This window comes from Sorex araneus, chromosome 5 (assembly GCF_027595985.1).
Source record: "Sorex araneus isolate mSorAra2 chromosome 5, mSorAra2.pri, whole genome shotgun sequence".
In the NCBI taxonomy this organism is placed as follows: Eukaryota; Metazoa; Chordata; class Mammalia; order Eulipotyphla; family Soricidae; genus Sorex; species Sorex araneus.
Window position 1 is genome coordinate 78,791,376 of NC_073306.1, and position 13,118 is coordinate 78,804,493.

Here is a 13,118-nt window from a genome sequence, read left to right on the forward strand (position 1 = left end):
CCGCAACTGATTACTATACAGCAATCCCTTTTCCTCCATTACAGAGAGGTCTAGAAAAACTTATGCGTCTCCACGGCAGCAACTCCAAGAAGCACTGTCTGTGCTTTCTGATCAGTCATCCTCAGCTCCTGAAAGCGGAAGGTCCGCACGTGGAGTTGGGGCAGGAAGAAGCTGTTCCGAGACTAGCCGCTGGCTCTTGCCAGGATCAAACATGGCGGGCCACAGTCAGCCCACCCGGAGACTCGTTTTCCCGCAATCTAGCCCCTCTTTGGCGTTTTTTTTTTTTTAAATCAAAACAAAACAAAACCAACAAAAACCACTTCACTTCCACTGTAGGATACTCTACAGGGGGGAAGGGGGTAGTCAAACCCACCGGGGAACCTGACAGTGGCCCCACTGCTTCCCGCCCCCCTCGAAAGCCCGCCCACCGGGCCACGCCAGCCAATCGCAGGCCGCGCTGTGGCGTCTGGCAACGCGGGCGGGCCCCGCCCCCGGTCTCTCCTTGGCCTGCGGCTCCGGGGCCGGTAGCGTCGCTCTCAGTTGCTCCCTCGCGTGTGTTGGCCTCGCGGCTCTTGGGCCCTTTCCGCCGGCCGTCACTCAAGCTCTGCGCCGTCGAGGTCGTGGGCCCCGAGACTCCGCCATGGACTTCGAGGACGGTGAGTGCCGCGTGTGGCGGGAGGCCGCGGCGGGGCAGCCTGCGCCGGGGGTCTGTTTACCGTCTCAAGATGGCCGTGTGCGCTTTGTTCTGTGGGCCTGGAGGCCGCCGCAGGCCCCGCGCGCCCCGACGCCGCCCGCCCGCCCGCCCGGCCGTGGCCGCGACCGGCCGGGGCCCTGGAGGGGTGTGTGTGTGGGGGGGGGGTGGTGAGGGGAGGTGCCGGGCTCGGAGATAGAGGAGGGAGCGCGGCGCGGCGGCGGCCTCTGGACTTGGGCCTGTGAGACTCGTCCGGGGCCCCGGCGCCCGGAGAGCCGCCCCGACGCCACCCGCTTCCGGCCCTCGCGCCCTGGCGCCGACGGTCGCCCGCCTGGTCCGCCACCCCGGGGCTGGCCTGTCCCTCGCGAGCCGCGCGCCCGGCGTTGGGTCGGGAAGGTGGGGCGGAGGGTGGCGGGGAGCGTGGGGGTGGGGGTGGGGTGGGGGGGTCGTCCGTAGTTTTCCGATGCGGAAAACATCAGGGCGTCGCTGAGTGGTGCTCCGTGGGTCTCCGTCGTGCAGAACCGGCAGTGTGGAGCGCGTTCACCCGGCCGGGCCAGCCACCCCCTCCGTTCCCCCCGGAAAACGCCCGCGTCTTTGATCCCTGATTGCCAAGTACTCCTGAAACGGAAGCGCTGCCTACACCCTATATACTCAAACGCCCTCCCCTCCCCCCTCCCCCAGCTCCCTGCTTTGAGGGACCTTGGGTTCCACTATGATCCGGCACCCCCGCCCCCACCCCTACCTACCTACCCCTATCCCTACTCCTCCAGTCCAAAACTGAGACCCGGGCACCGATGCCCGGCCCGGGTTTACTGGGCCGCCTGCCTATCGGGTCTCCCCGGTTCCCGAAGCGTGTTTCCACTCACGCAGAGCCCATGGAGCTAGGCCCGACCGGGTCTTTCAGGGGCCCTGCTTGGTGGGCCTTGGAGGAGTGGCAGCCTCGGATGGGCAAGGGTTTGGGGAGAGGTATTTGAATGATCCGCCCGGGTTTGGTCCTCAAGAGTCCCGGGCGGGGTGGTGGGGGCGAGGGGGGGGGGAGAGGAGTCAATACAGGAAAATTTGGCCGTCGTGCTTTGCGCTCGACCCACGAGTCTTGCCAAAAAAAGGGTCTCTGGCCTTGGATTTCATCAGCCCAGACTTACAATGCCGCTCCCAAGTTCGTGCGAGGGACCCGGAATAGGCCTTTGTGGAAAAGAGGTTCAGCTACTAACGGCACACTGGTGCTTTTGTTGGTTTTGGTTGTGCTTTATATAGTAAAAAAAAAAAAAAAGAAAAAATCCTCAATTCTGATGGAGAATTAATCTCAGAGTATTTGAAGAGGCCAGAGTTGGAAGTTAAATTAAAAACTACAGTACTGTGTATTTGATCCCCAAATTGAACAACAGTGGTTGCCAAGCATCTGAGCGCTAGCAAAATAAGGTGGAGGTGCTGGGAGCATTGGCAAAGCTTGCCTCCCCCTGATGGGACTCATTTTGTATAGAAAAATTAAAAAACTCAGGTAACATAACCCAAACAACCAGGTTTGTTTGCTTTTGGGTAATCACTCTGCCAACAATTCTAAACTTCAATATTAAAATTCTAAGCAATGCCAGGGATAAAGTATACTCGCTTACTTGGCTGCATCCCCATTGCTATATTTAGGGCGTGGAATTTAACTAACATCTGATTCAGATTCTGTGTAGTGTATCTGGGTTCCTGTTGTCAACAAGTGATGATTGTATTAAAATCTTTTCAGTATTTATTTTTAAGGTTAAAGCATCTTTCCCCCATAAACTTAGTTTCTAAGGAAATTGCCAATGTGGTTTTGGTGTTGCCATGTTCTGGATTGATAAAAACAGAAATACAAATACATGTTTGCATTTCATGTATGTTTCCTCAGAAAAGATCATGAATTTAAACAGCAAATAAAATAATTTGAAAAAAGTGACAATATCAACTCATACTTTTGTATTATTGGATACATAATTATTTGCTTTCCCTTTTATTGCACCATATAAATGAATATGGTTTCCCTTTTTATATACGTGTTAGAAACTAATTTTCACATTAATTTAAACAATAACCGACATATATAGGGAGATAGGAAAAAGATATTTTCCCCAATGAAGTATTAATTATTACTTATACCCTGTTTTGCAAATAATTGAACTAATGACATTTGCAGTTGCATTCGCTTTGAGTAAGTATGTAATTACAGGTTTTTGCTGATGAACTAATTCCTTTTTGTTGAATGTTTTCATAGATTATACACACTCTGCTTGCAGGAATACTTTTCAGGGTTTTAATGGTGAGTATCATTTTCTTTCATTCATTCTTAAACCTTTCAAGGGAATGCTTTTCAATTTTTCTCTTTGTGAAAAGTATTGATGTGAAAAGCCAGTCTAATGTATTATTTCTTCGTGGTTGATATTGACATATGGTACATAGTCTTTGAATTAAGAGTTTAGATTAATTCTTTGTTTTATTTGAATTATTCCTTAGTTTTTCGAAAGGCCTTTACTACATTTTTGGTGATGAGTTAAAAGAGCAGTTATTTTTTACCTAATTAGGAAGATGGTCTTGAGTAATGTGTATTGCTTCTGTATTGTAATGTATTTTAACTTTGTTTTTGCTTTGTGTTTCCAAATATATAAAGATCTATCTAAAGGATTGCAGGAAGAAGCCTGGTAGTATGCTAACATAAAAATCATGTCTTAGAGTTTTGACTGCACAGATAAAATCCTGAAAGGTACTTAGAATATAATTGTCTGTCTTTTTGATAGTTGAGGTAAGACCTGCTAAATAGAATAGCACAAAAAAAAAAGAACATGGAACAGTTCAAAGAAGCATTCATAGGGTTCAGGGCCTTATGTCTGTGATAATGCACATGCTTTGCATACTTGAGCTCTGGGTTGCTTCCCTTGCTTCCTTACCCTATCTCCCCAGTGCCCCATCAAATAAAACAGAAGCATGATTTAGAGGATACTAGGAAGTAGAATTTAAATATACTCATCACCAGAGAAAGCAACATTCACTTATTGTATAGAATGTAATATGTTTTGAAAACAAAACTAAAGCAGATGTACTAGTAAAGACTTTGCTGTTTTATGGAAATTATTACAGTCCTGTTAATGTCTACTATCTACTTGTCATTTCTTAATATTGGAAAATTTTGTGTTTATTGTGGACAGAGAGTCTATGTAGCAAATAGTAAACAGTCCATAGGATGCAGAAGAATATTTTTTTTTCTTTCGTTTTGTGTCACACCTGGCGATGCACAGGGGTTACTCCTGGATCATGCACTCAGGAATTACTCCTGGCGGTGCTCTAGGGACCATATGGGATGCTGGGAATTGAACCCAGGTTGGCCATGTGCAAGGCAAACGCCATACCTGCTGTACAATCACTCCAGCCCCTGCTGAAGAATATTTTTGAGCAGGAAAGTGACATAATAAAATGTCAAAAGGAAATTTAATTTGTGAAGGTTAAATTTGATAATTGGAAAAATAGCTAGAAAACCACTTCATAAATTTGTATGTGAGGATTTTAATACAAATAATATTTTTATTTGTTTATTTATTTTTAGTTTATTATTTTTTTATTAGTGAATCACCCTGAGGGTACAGTTATAGATTTACACATTTTCGTGCTTGTGTTTTCGTCATACAGTGTTTGAGAACCCATCCCTCCACCAGTGCCCATTCTTCACCACTGATGAACCCAGTATCCCTCCCACCCCCAGTCCTATCCCCCCACCCCGCCCAAATAGTATTTTTAAACATTATGATTTCTTTTAAAGTCAAAATTGGTGATGTGTAGAATAGAAAATCGAGAGGGTTGAATTATAGTGAACTCAGGATTTTAGTATGACTGTTTATCAAATGATACCAGTGAGGGACATTTGAAATGATAGAAGGCCATGATCTTCAGGATTTACTAGAGTTTTTTTAATGTCTAAGTATAGCACTTTCAATGGCAGAATCTCATAGGGCCAGAAGTTAATTTTCTTACTAATGTTCACTATGTAAAGATCTCAGAATTTGTATCTCTCTAGTTTCAGCAGAAGTCCTTATCTAAGAGTAGTTGTTAGACTCCCCTAAGGAACTTTTTTCAGAGTACATCAGAAAAAAAGTCATTGTTTAGTCCTTTTCCAGTGTGAATTTTAGGACAAGCGGTCCCGGAAGTATAAACTGTGAGAAGTACTCGAATAATTTTGAAATGTACCTCTGTTTAGTACTGAGCAACAACACTTTGAAGTCTGTGTTGTCTATGTTATAAATAAAGAACTTTTGGGGTTTTCTTAATTATTCAATGGGTATATACTAAATGAGTGCTATATATGACATGTTCAGGAGCTGGCAATACAGTAATGAGCAAAATGGACAAATATTGCTGTTTTGTAGTTTTAGTCTAGTGGTGTGATTCAGATAGTAAACTAGATAAAGAAGTAGCATATATTGTATGTTAGCTGCTATAATTGTTAGGGAGAGAAATAACTCAGGAAAGGTTGATTTGTATGTATATTTTTAAGAAAATAGCTAGGAAGGGATTCACTAGAAAAGGGAAGTTGGCACAATGGTGCAAGATAGATGAGAACACATTCCTTGGGACTCCCTGGAGGTAGCATAGGGTAATTCATTGTTAGCATTGTATTTTCTAGGGACAGAAATGAAGTAGAAGTAGTATTATAAAACATACTCAAAGGTATTGATTTCCTCAACACTGGTTTTGGGAAGTATGTTGTATATCCAGTGTCTCTGTGTTTACTTTTTGTTTCATACCCTCCTTAAAGAAGAAACATGAAAAAGGGAGAATAGGGGGAGATAATAGTACAGTCAGTAGGGGCTTACATTACACATAGCTGACCCAAGTTTTATCTTCTGCACCCTGTATGGTTCTGTGAGCCCTTCAGGAGTGATCTCTGAGCACAGAGCAAAGGAGTAAGCCCTGAGTCCTGCCAGGTGTGACCCAAAACTAAAAAATAAAATATTTTGCATTAATATTTTTATGTACTGATAAGTGATTTGAAATGGAAGTTTACTGATTATGTATTATAGTTTCAATTAGTCTTTGTATCATGTATAGTTCTTTATTTAAAAGGGTTACTGGGTTATTTAGATTTTCCAAGTATCGATATGTTTTATTGTATAATATTGGAAAAATCCCACTGTCAGTTTTGTCAGGAAAGGTATTTTCGGAAACTTTTAAGCTTAGGTGGTCGATGGAAGTTTTATAAAATTCTGAATTTCACAAGAGTTTGAGTTTCACTATTGGTCACAAAGTGTATCACTTGCTTTATTCCTTGACATGATTCTACTTTATTTTTGACATTTAAATTGTCTACCAGAGGCCCACTTTGGAAAGCCATGTTTTATTTGTAAACAAATTTCTTATTTTTCGTTTCTTTGGGGGGGGAGCACAGCTGGTGGTGCTCAGGGCTTACTCCTGTCACTGTTCGGGATTTCTTCTGTCTGGCTCAAGCGGACCTTATGGGTGCCTTGGGTTGAGCCCCAGTTGTAAGGCAAGCGCCCTACCTGCAGTACTCTATCACTCTGGCCCAAGGATGGTGTTTGAATATTACTTTTCTCTTGTAAAAAGAAATAAAAAGGAATAAAAAAAATTATTCCTTGTAAAAAAGGGGCTAATTTAGTTCACTTAACTAAATACATTTATACAAGATTTTCCTGGAGAGAATTATTATACTTGGGAATGCAGTAAATGAATTTTTGTGTACATTACACAAAATACTAATCAAAATCTTGGTCTATTACAGTTACCAATTCATGATTTAATAAAATGACTTCTTACATTTTCAAGGCTTTTTTAATCTGAAGACAATGTTTTTATATTACATTTTATTTTTTACTACAAGTGTTCTGTGTTGTAAACTACAATGACTATAAGTACAGTGTGGTACCATTCCCTTAATCTGTGTTAACAATGTCTCTCTGCATTTTTTCCCCCTCCTCTATCTTCACTGCAAACAACACTGAAAGGCTTATGTCTTGATATTATTTGTGAAAATAGTTTGATATTGCATACCCCTGAAAGGATTTTGCAACTTGCAGTGATCAACTCTTAAAAGCTGCTACCTGAGGGTCTACAAAAAAATAAGGAAAAGCCAAAACCCAACCTCAAGATTAGTATATATATGATGAGTTCACAAAGAGCAGAATATAAAGAGACTATAAATACCACACTAGATGCTATAGACTGGAGATTCAGAAGAAAGAATAATGAGCTGAGACAGTTAATGATGAAAATTTTCTTTTGGAGCCAGGATGATGTACAGAGACTGTTACAAATCCTGTTTGATCACATGATCCTCTAAATATTGCTGTGGTCCCATAACCCCCTCCCCTTAAAAAAAATGTTTTCTTTTTTGGTAAGGGGTTTTTGTGCACAGGGCCTACTACTGATTATCATTGGGCTCTAGGGACCATAGTGGTGTCAGGAATTGAATCAGGTTTGGCCATAGGCAGGGTAAACAGCTTAATATCTCTGTACTTTCTCCAACACTCAAAAAAGATTCTTGGAAAGAGAATTTAAGTGGACTTAAAACATTCAAAAGATTCTATGAGCAGGTATTTGGGATGAGAGAGGAGAAGGCAACAAACAGTATGAGGCTAGAGAACTATTTGTGACTTGAAAAAATCATGTATTTCACCTTGAATTACATGATGAGAAGATGGAGTTTGATCATTTAGGTTGCTTCTAGTTATAAAGTTGCAAGATTCTAAGTAGTATTTCTTTTGTTTTGGGGAGGCCACACCTAGCATTGCTCAGGGCTTACTCCTGACTCTGCTCAGGGATCACACCTGGAGGGCTCAGGATATGATATGGGTGCTGGGAATGGAATCTGGGTCTGCTGCATGCAAGACTACCGCGACAGCCCACTGAGTAGCATTTTTATAAAATTGTTGCTGTCATCCTCATAATTACTAGTGTTAGGACCAGGAACGTATCAATGATTATAACTAAAATTTAATGTTTTACAAAATGTAAATTAAGGAATTTGCGCTTTACATACTGTTGCATAGTACATAAAATTCAGAGTGTGGTAATGAAGAAGTTGATAAGAAATTTATTCAAGTAGCTGAAAGTTTTTGGCCAGGGCACTCCTAGCAGCGCTCAGGAAACCGGTGCCAGCACTCAAAGATTCATGCAGAGCATGAAGTTTAGTTGTTTAAACTTAATGCTGTTTAAGTCCAACCCATTAAATTTTCTCCCTTTTTTATAAATAGTAAATTAATTTCATTATCTCTTAGTTTTTCATTTCAGAGGTTGGGGTGTAGGCAGAATTGCATCATGATAAAATATGCTTGGAAAAATTAATTCAGAATTTGCTGTTAGATTTCATATTATCTTCTCTTTATTAAAAGTATTTGGAGATTTGGGGCTGTAGGGCGTGTGCCTTGTGCGGCTGACTCGGGTTCGATTTTCAGCATCCATACAGTTCCCCGAGCACCGTCAGTTAATTCATGAGTGTATGAGCCAGGAGTAGCCCCTGTCATCACCAGGTGTGACCCAAAAAACCAAAAGAATTAATAATAAAAATAATAAAAATAAAAGTATTTGAAGATTTAATATTTGATGAGAAGTTATTTTCATCAGTCCCAGTAACAGATTGATCCCATTCTGACTTTTATGTTTTAAAAATAAACTTTATTATGTAAAACAATTGAAGGTAAGCTGATTAAAATAGGACTGTTTTTGAGTTTTTATATTTTAATATCATGCAAAACTACTTGAAGCAGAATCCTCTCCTCACCCCCATTTTTGTTTTTGGGCCACACCAGCCATACTCAAACTGGGCTAAAAATCTTTCCTGTTAGGCTCAGAGGACCATATGGTGTGCTGGGGATCAAACCCAGGTTAGCTATGTGCAAGGCAAATGCCCTACCTGCTGTGCTATCTTTTTCCCCTCAGAAAATTTCTTTTTGACATTAATGCTGGTTTTCATAAGGATAGAAATTATGTATTTATGATGACCTGATGACCTAATAAAGGGTATTTATTAGTAGTATATTAGTGAAACATTGGTTGAATGAAAAATAGTTTTTTTTTTTTTATGCTTTTTGGGTCACACCTGGCTGTGCACTCAGGAATTACTCCTGGCGATGCTCAGGGGACCATACGGGATGCTGGGAATCAAACCCATGTTGGCTGCGTGCAAGGCAAATGCCCTACCTGCTGTGCTATCACTCCATCCCCCCCAAAATAGCTTTGATACAGATTTTTTTTTTTCTGTTTTGGATCACACTCGGCAATGCACAGACAGAGGTTACTCCTGGCTCTCACTCAGAATTACCCCTGGCAGTGCTCAGGGGACCATATGGGATGCTGGGAATGGAACCTGGGTCAGCCGTGTGCAAGGCAAACGCCCTACCCACTGTGCTATTGCTCCAGCCCCTGATACAGATCCCATCCCTTGAGTATATTTTATTAATTGGGCCTTCCCACCAGTAATTTGGTTTTGGAGGTTATCGCCTATGATACTGAAACTATTAGAGTGGTGCTCTATGGTGCTGTGTTCTGTAGTTCAGTACTGCTGTGGCAGTGCTGGAGGTCACTGTGGCTTTTGTAGCAGTAACCAGGGACCATCAGGGCTATGCATAGTGGTCTATTTGGGGTTAATGATCAAACTGGGGTCTTGCAGGCGTATATACAACCCTTTTTTGCATCTTGGGGCTGGAGTGGTAGCGCAGCGTATAGGGCATTTGCCTTGCACGCAGCCTATCCGGGTTCGATTCCTCGGCCCCTCTTGGAGAGCCTGGGAAGCTACCGAGAGTATCTTGTCTGCACAGCAGAGCCTGGCAAGCTACCCGTGGCGTATTTGATATGCCAAAAACAGTAACAGCAAGTCTCACAGTGGAGACATTACTGGTGCCTGCTCGAGCAAATCGATGAGCAACAGGATGACAGTAACAGTGGGTTATACCTGACAGTGCTGGGGCTTTCTTTCTAGCTTTTTACTCGGTTCAGGAATCAAACCTAAGGCTCTTTGCCTGCAAAGTATGCATGCACGTCAGCCCTTTGAGCTATTTTCTGTTTCCTTTGCTACAGAACTTTTTAATATTTTTCTTTGAGATATGAGGGATCCTTTACAAATTGGTTTTTTTTAATAGATATTAATTTTCTTCGATGTTTTATGTGTGTTTAGCTTAAATATTAATGTTAAATTATTGTTTCCATTGATGTGAATAGCTTGTCTTTGATGCATGTTACTGAAGACAGTGGTATATTTTACTGATCTTTTATGTTGGTTATCTTTTAGGAATGGATCGTGACTATGGCCCTGGATCTTATGGAGGTCTGACATTCAAGGATATTTTTCTAAAAATTCTTCTTTTGAGTGCCAGTAAAGGTGAGCATCTTTTAATTGTTTTCTTTTTTAAACTTTTTATAGGGATGGATCGTGACTATGGCCATGGATCCTATGGGGGTCAAAGATCCATGGACTCCTACCTAAACCAGTCATATGGCATGGACAATCACAGTGGTGGTGGTGGGGGTAGCAGGTAAATTGCTCAATAACTTGGCCAAATAATTAGTCAAATGTAAGATTCTGGATATTTTAATTGAAGTATTTTCTTAAGGCATGTTAGGATTCTTGAATGTCACTGTTACTGAATAATCACTGTATGTCTAAAAGTGTCTGTGCTTTTAAAAATGATCTCAGGGTCTCTGGCAGATAATATTTTTTGAAAGCTTCAGTTACTATTATCTTTACTCACATTTTTTTCTATCATTAATAGTGAACCTTTAAATTTATTTTTACTTTTTGTTTTTACTTTCACATATCAATTACAGTGACCTGAAAAAAAATTGTTTAAAACTGTTTTTAGAAATGTTATTTGTGAAGCTTTTTCTTAATGATTTAAAAAAAAATCTTTGTAAAGCAGCAAAGTAATCTTTGATTGGAGGGGATTTAACTGAACCAGCGTAGCAACATTTAATGTGAGAAACATTCTAGATAGTCTTTTAATTTTTAAGTAGTTTATTTAAAATACATTTAATGATAAAAAGTAATCTTTCAATCATATATAGGGTAGTTATTGGCAGTTGGTACTAAGACTAAAAACACTGGGGGTGGTGTCTAGACTACCAGAATTATATTAGAACTACAAATACTATACTTTCGCTAAATATTTCAATAGTTTAGATTGTGTTTTTATTTTATTGTTGATACTCAGTAAAGCTTGAACTTAGCTCAGTGACTCCAGTTTGAGGGTTGACCACATAATAGGCGGTTAGTCTACTATTTCAGACACTTAAGTTAGTAAATATTTGAAAGATAAAGTTAGTAAATATTTGAAACTATTATTTTTCATAAATGGAAGGAATCAGTTTTCTTAAGGATTGATGCTTTCTTTCTGCTTCAAGAGTGCCACTGTTTTATAGTAGAAAAGAAATTAAGAAAATGTACCATTAGAATACTTTTATTTATGTGATAAATGTTTTGATTAATTTAGCTAGAAAGAGGAGTGATTTTTTTTTAATATGGTTACTAGGATTCAAAATAATACCTTCTATTTAGTATTCTGTAAAGTAATTTAACTCGCAAATGTTTTACTATATTAGTTACTGCCCTATCACATTGTAAATGTATCTTACACTATGTAGATGTTATTGTTTAACTTGTGTAATTTTGGGTCTTCATAAAAACTATGTTGTAAGGTTTCAAATAGCGTTTTTATAATTCATACTTTGTGAGAAATAGTATGATTTGTTTTTCCTGTTGACTATTAGAACGTTGAGGAGCCTGTGTGCTCCCGTTTTAGAATAGTTTATGTGATTATTTTCTGCCAGGAGATAATTAAGTGATAACATTATAAAATGTATTCTCAAATGCCTTGAGTATTCATATGCAAAGATTATATGTTGGTGGTGTTGTTACTCTTATGTTCTAGTTTATGTGCTTATCTTTCTAGAATTATTAGTTTTATTAGCTGACAAATAAAAAGCCACTGAGGCTTGCTTGAGACCTTAGTTGAAGTTTGGCAGATTGTCAAATTTTATGATAGATGTTTCTACAAATTTTGACTACTACAGACACAAGCAGTTTTGTGATATAGATTATTGGGGTGCATAAGGATCTCTTCTGTGTCACAAATAGCCTTCCTCTGTGTAGTCTTCAATTTGTTGTCTTTATTGAAAGCAAAAATAATGTAAATGTTCTGTATTTTTCAATATTAGGGATGAATGCAAAGAAAGTTGAATAGTTTGTGAACTTTAGAAAATGCCTTTTTCCAAGACTAGGGCTGGGCTTAAATAATAACAGACAAAATACTTTTAATAGAAAAGCTGCTAAAAAAGCACATTTTAAAGCTAAGGTTTTCTTAATTCATATTTAAAAATTGACTCAGATAGCTTTCTATCTAGTCTTGTGTTGAACTGCCCAGCCCTAATCAAGTGAGAACAAAAGTAGAACTGTGCAAACCAGTATGGTATAAATGATTTTAGTTGATAAATGTCATCTGATAATTTGTCTTTTGAATTGTCTAACATTAGTAAGCTTACTTTTGTTTTTTCCCTCACTGTGCAACTTTTCCAGGTTTGGACCTTATGAGTCTTACGACTCCAGGTCTTCTCTGGGTGGGCGAGATCTGTACAGATCTGGCTATGGTTTTAATGAACCCGAACAAAGCCGCTTCGGAGGTAGTTATGGTGGTCGATTTGAGAGCTCCTACCGGAATAGCCTTGACTCTTTCGGAGGTAGAAACCAGGGCGGGTCTAGCTGGGAAGCACCTTACTCCCGTTCAAAATTGAGGCCTGGGTTTATGGAGGACAGAGGAAGAGAGAATTACTCTTCCTACAGCAGTTTTTCTTCACCCCATATGAAGCCTGCACCTGTAGGCTCTCGGGGGAGAGGAACGCCTGCTTATCCTGAAAGTACGTTTGGAAGCAGAAACTATGATGCTTTTGGAGGACCATCAACAGGCAGAGGCCGAGGCCGAGGAGTAAGTACAACAGAATCTTTTCAGATTCTTTTCACTAGTCACTCTTTTAAACCCTTTCAAGACCATGGTTTTTAACTAGAATAAACACTGTTCATCCCAGTGTATTTTGAAGCAGAAGCTGAGTTATAAGTATAATTTTTAGGTTGACTGTAAGAGTTTTTTCCAGCACTTCAGAAAATAAGTAGCAGTGTCAGATGATTGTTCATAGTTTTGTCCAATCTCCCTTTATTAAAAGGTGAGGATATTAGGTTTGGTCTAAAAGGGGTTAAAAGGAGTTGCATTTTTTCCCACTAGCAGTTTTGCTGGTGGGACAGTCTTGGATTATTGTAAAGGTAACGACCCTTTGGAGTTTTTGAGTAGGTTAAAGGTGCAATGTATGGTAAAATGTTTTGTTTGCTGCTAAACTCTTAACCCATAGAGTTTCCTCAGAGCCCCATATTTCACAGCAAACACAAGAGACTGTGGACCTGGTGATTAGAATAGTT

The 13,118-nt window shown here is 40.2% G+C and overlaps 1 protein-coding gene across 2 annotated transcripts in view; it reads left to right on the forward strand.

The window, feature by feature from the left end:
- Window positions 1-491: 491 nt before the first annotated feature.
- Window positions 492-13,118, forward strand: part of ZNF326 (zinc finger protein 326) — a 36,272-nt gene continuing 23,645 nt past the window's right edge. Inside the window, exons 1-5 of one of the 2 annotated variants that reach the window (XM_055138938.1) lie at window positions 492-656; window positions 2,934-2,978; window positions 9,948-9,983; window positions 10,080-10,191; window positions 12,228-12,633. In XM_055138938.1, coding sequence (XP_054994913.1) covers window positions 641-656; window positions 2,934-2,978; window positions 9,948-9,983; window positions 10,080-10,191; window positions 12,228-12,633 — 615 coding nt within the window. In that variant the 5' untranslated portion in view covers window positions 492-640. Of the gene's footprint in view, window positions 657-2,933; window positions 2,979-9,947; window positions 10,038-10,079; window positions 10,192-12,227; window positions 12,634-13,118 lie in introns of both variants that reach the window. The other variant, XM_055138939.1, reaches the window with a different exon arrangement.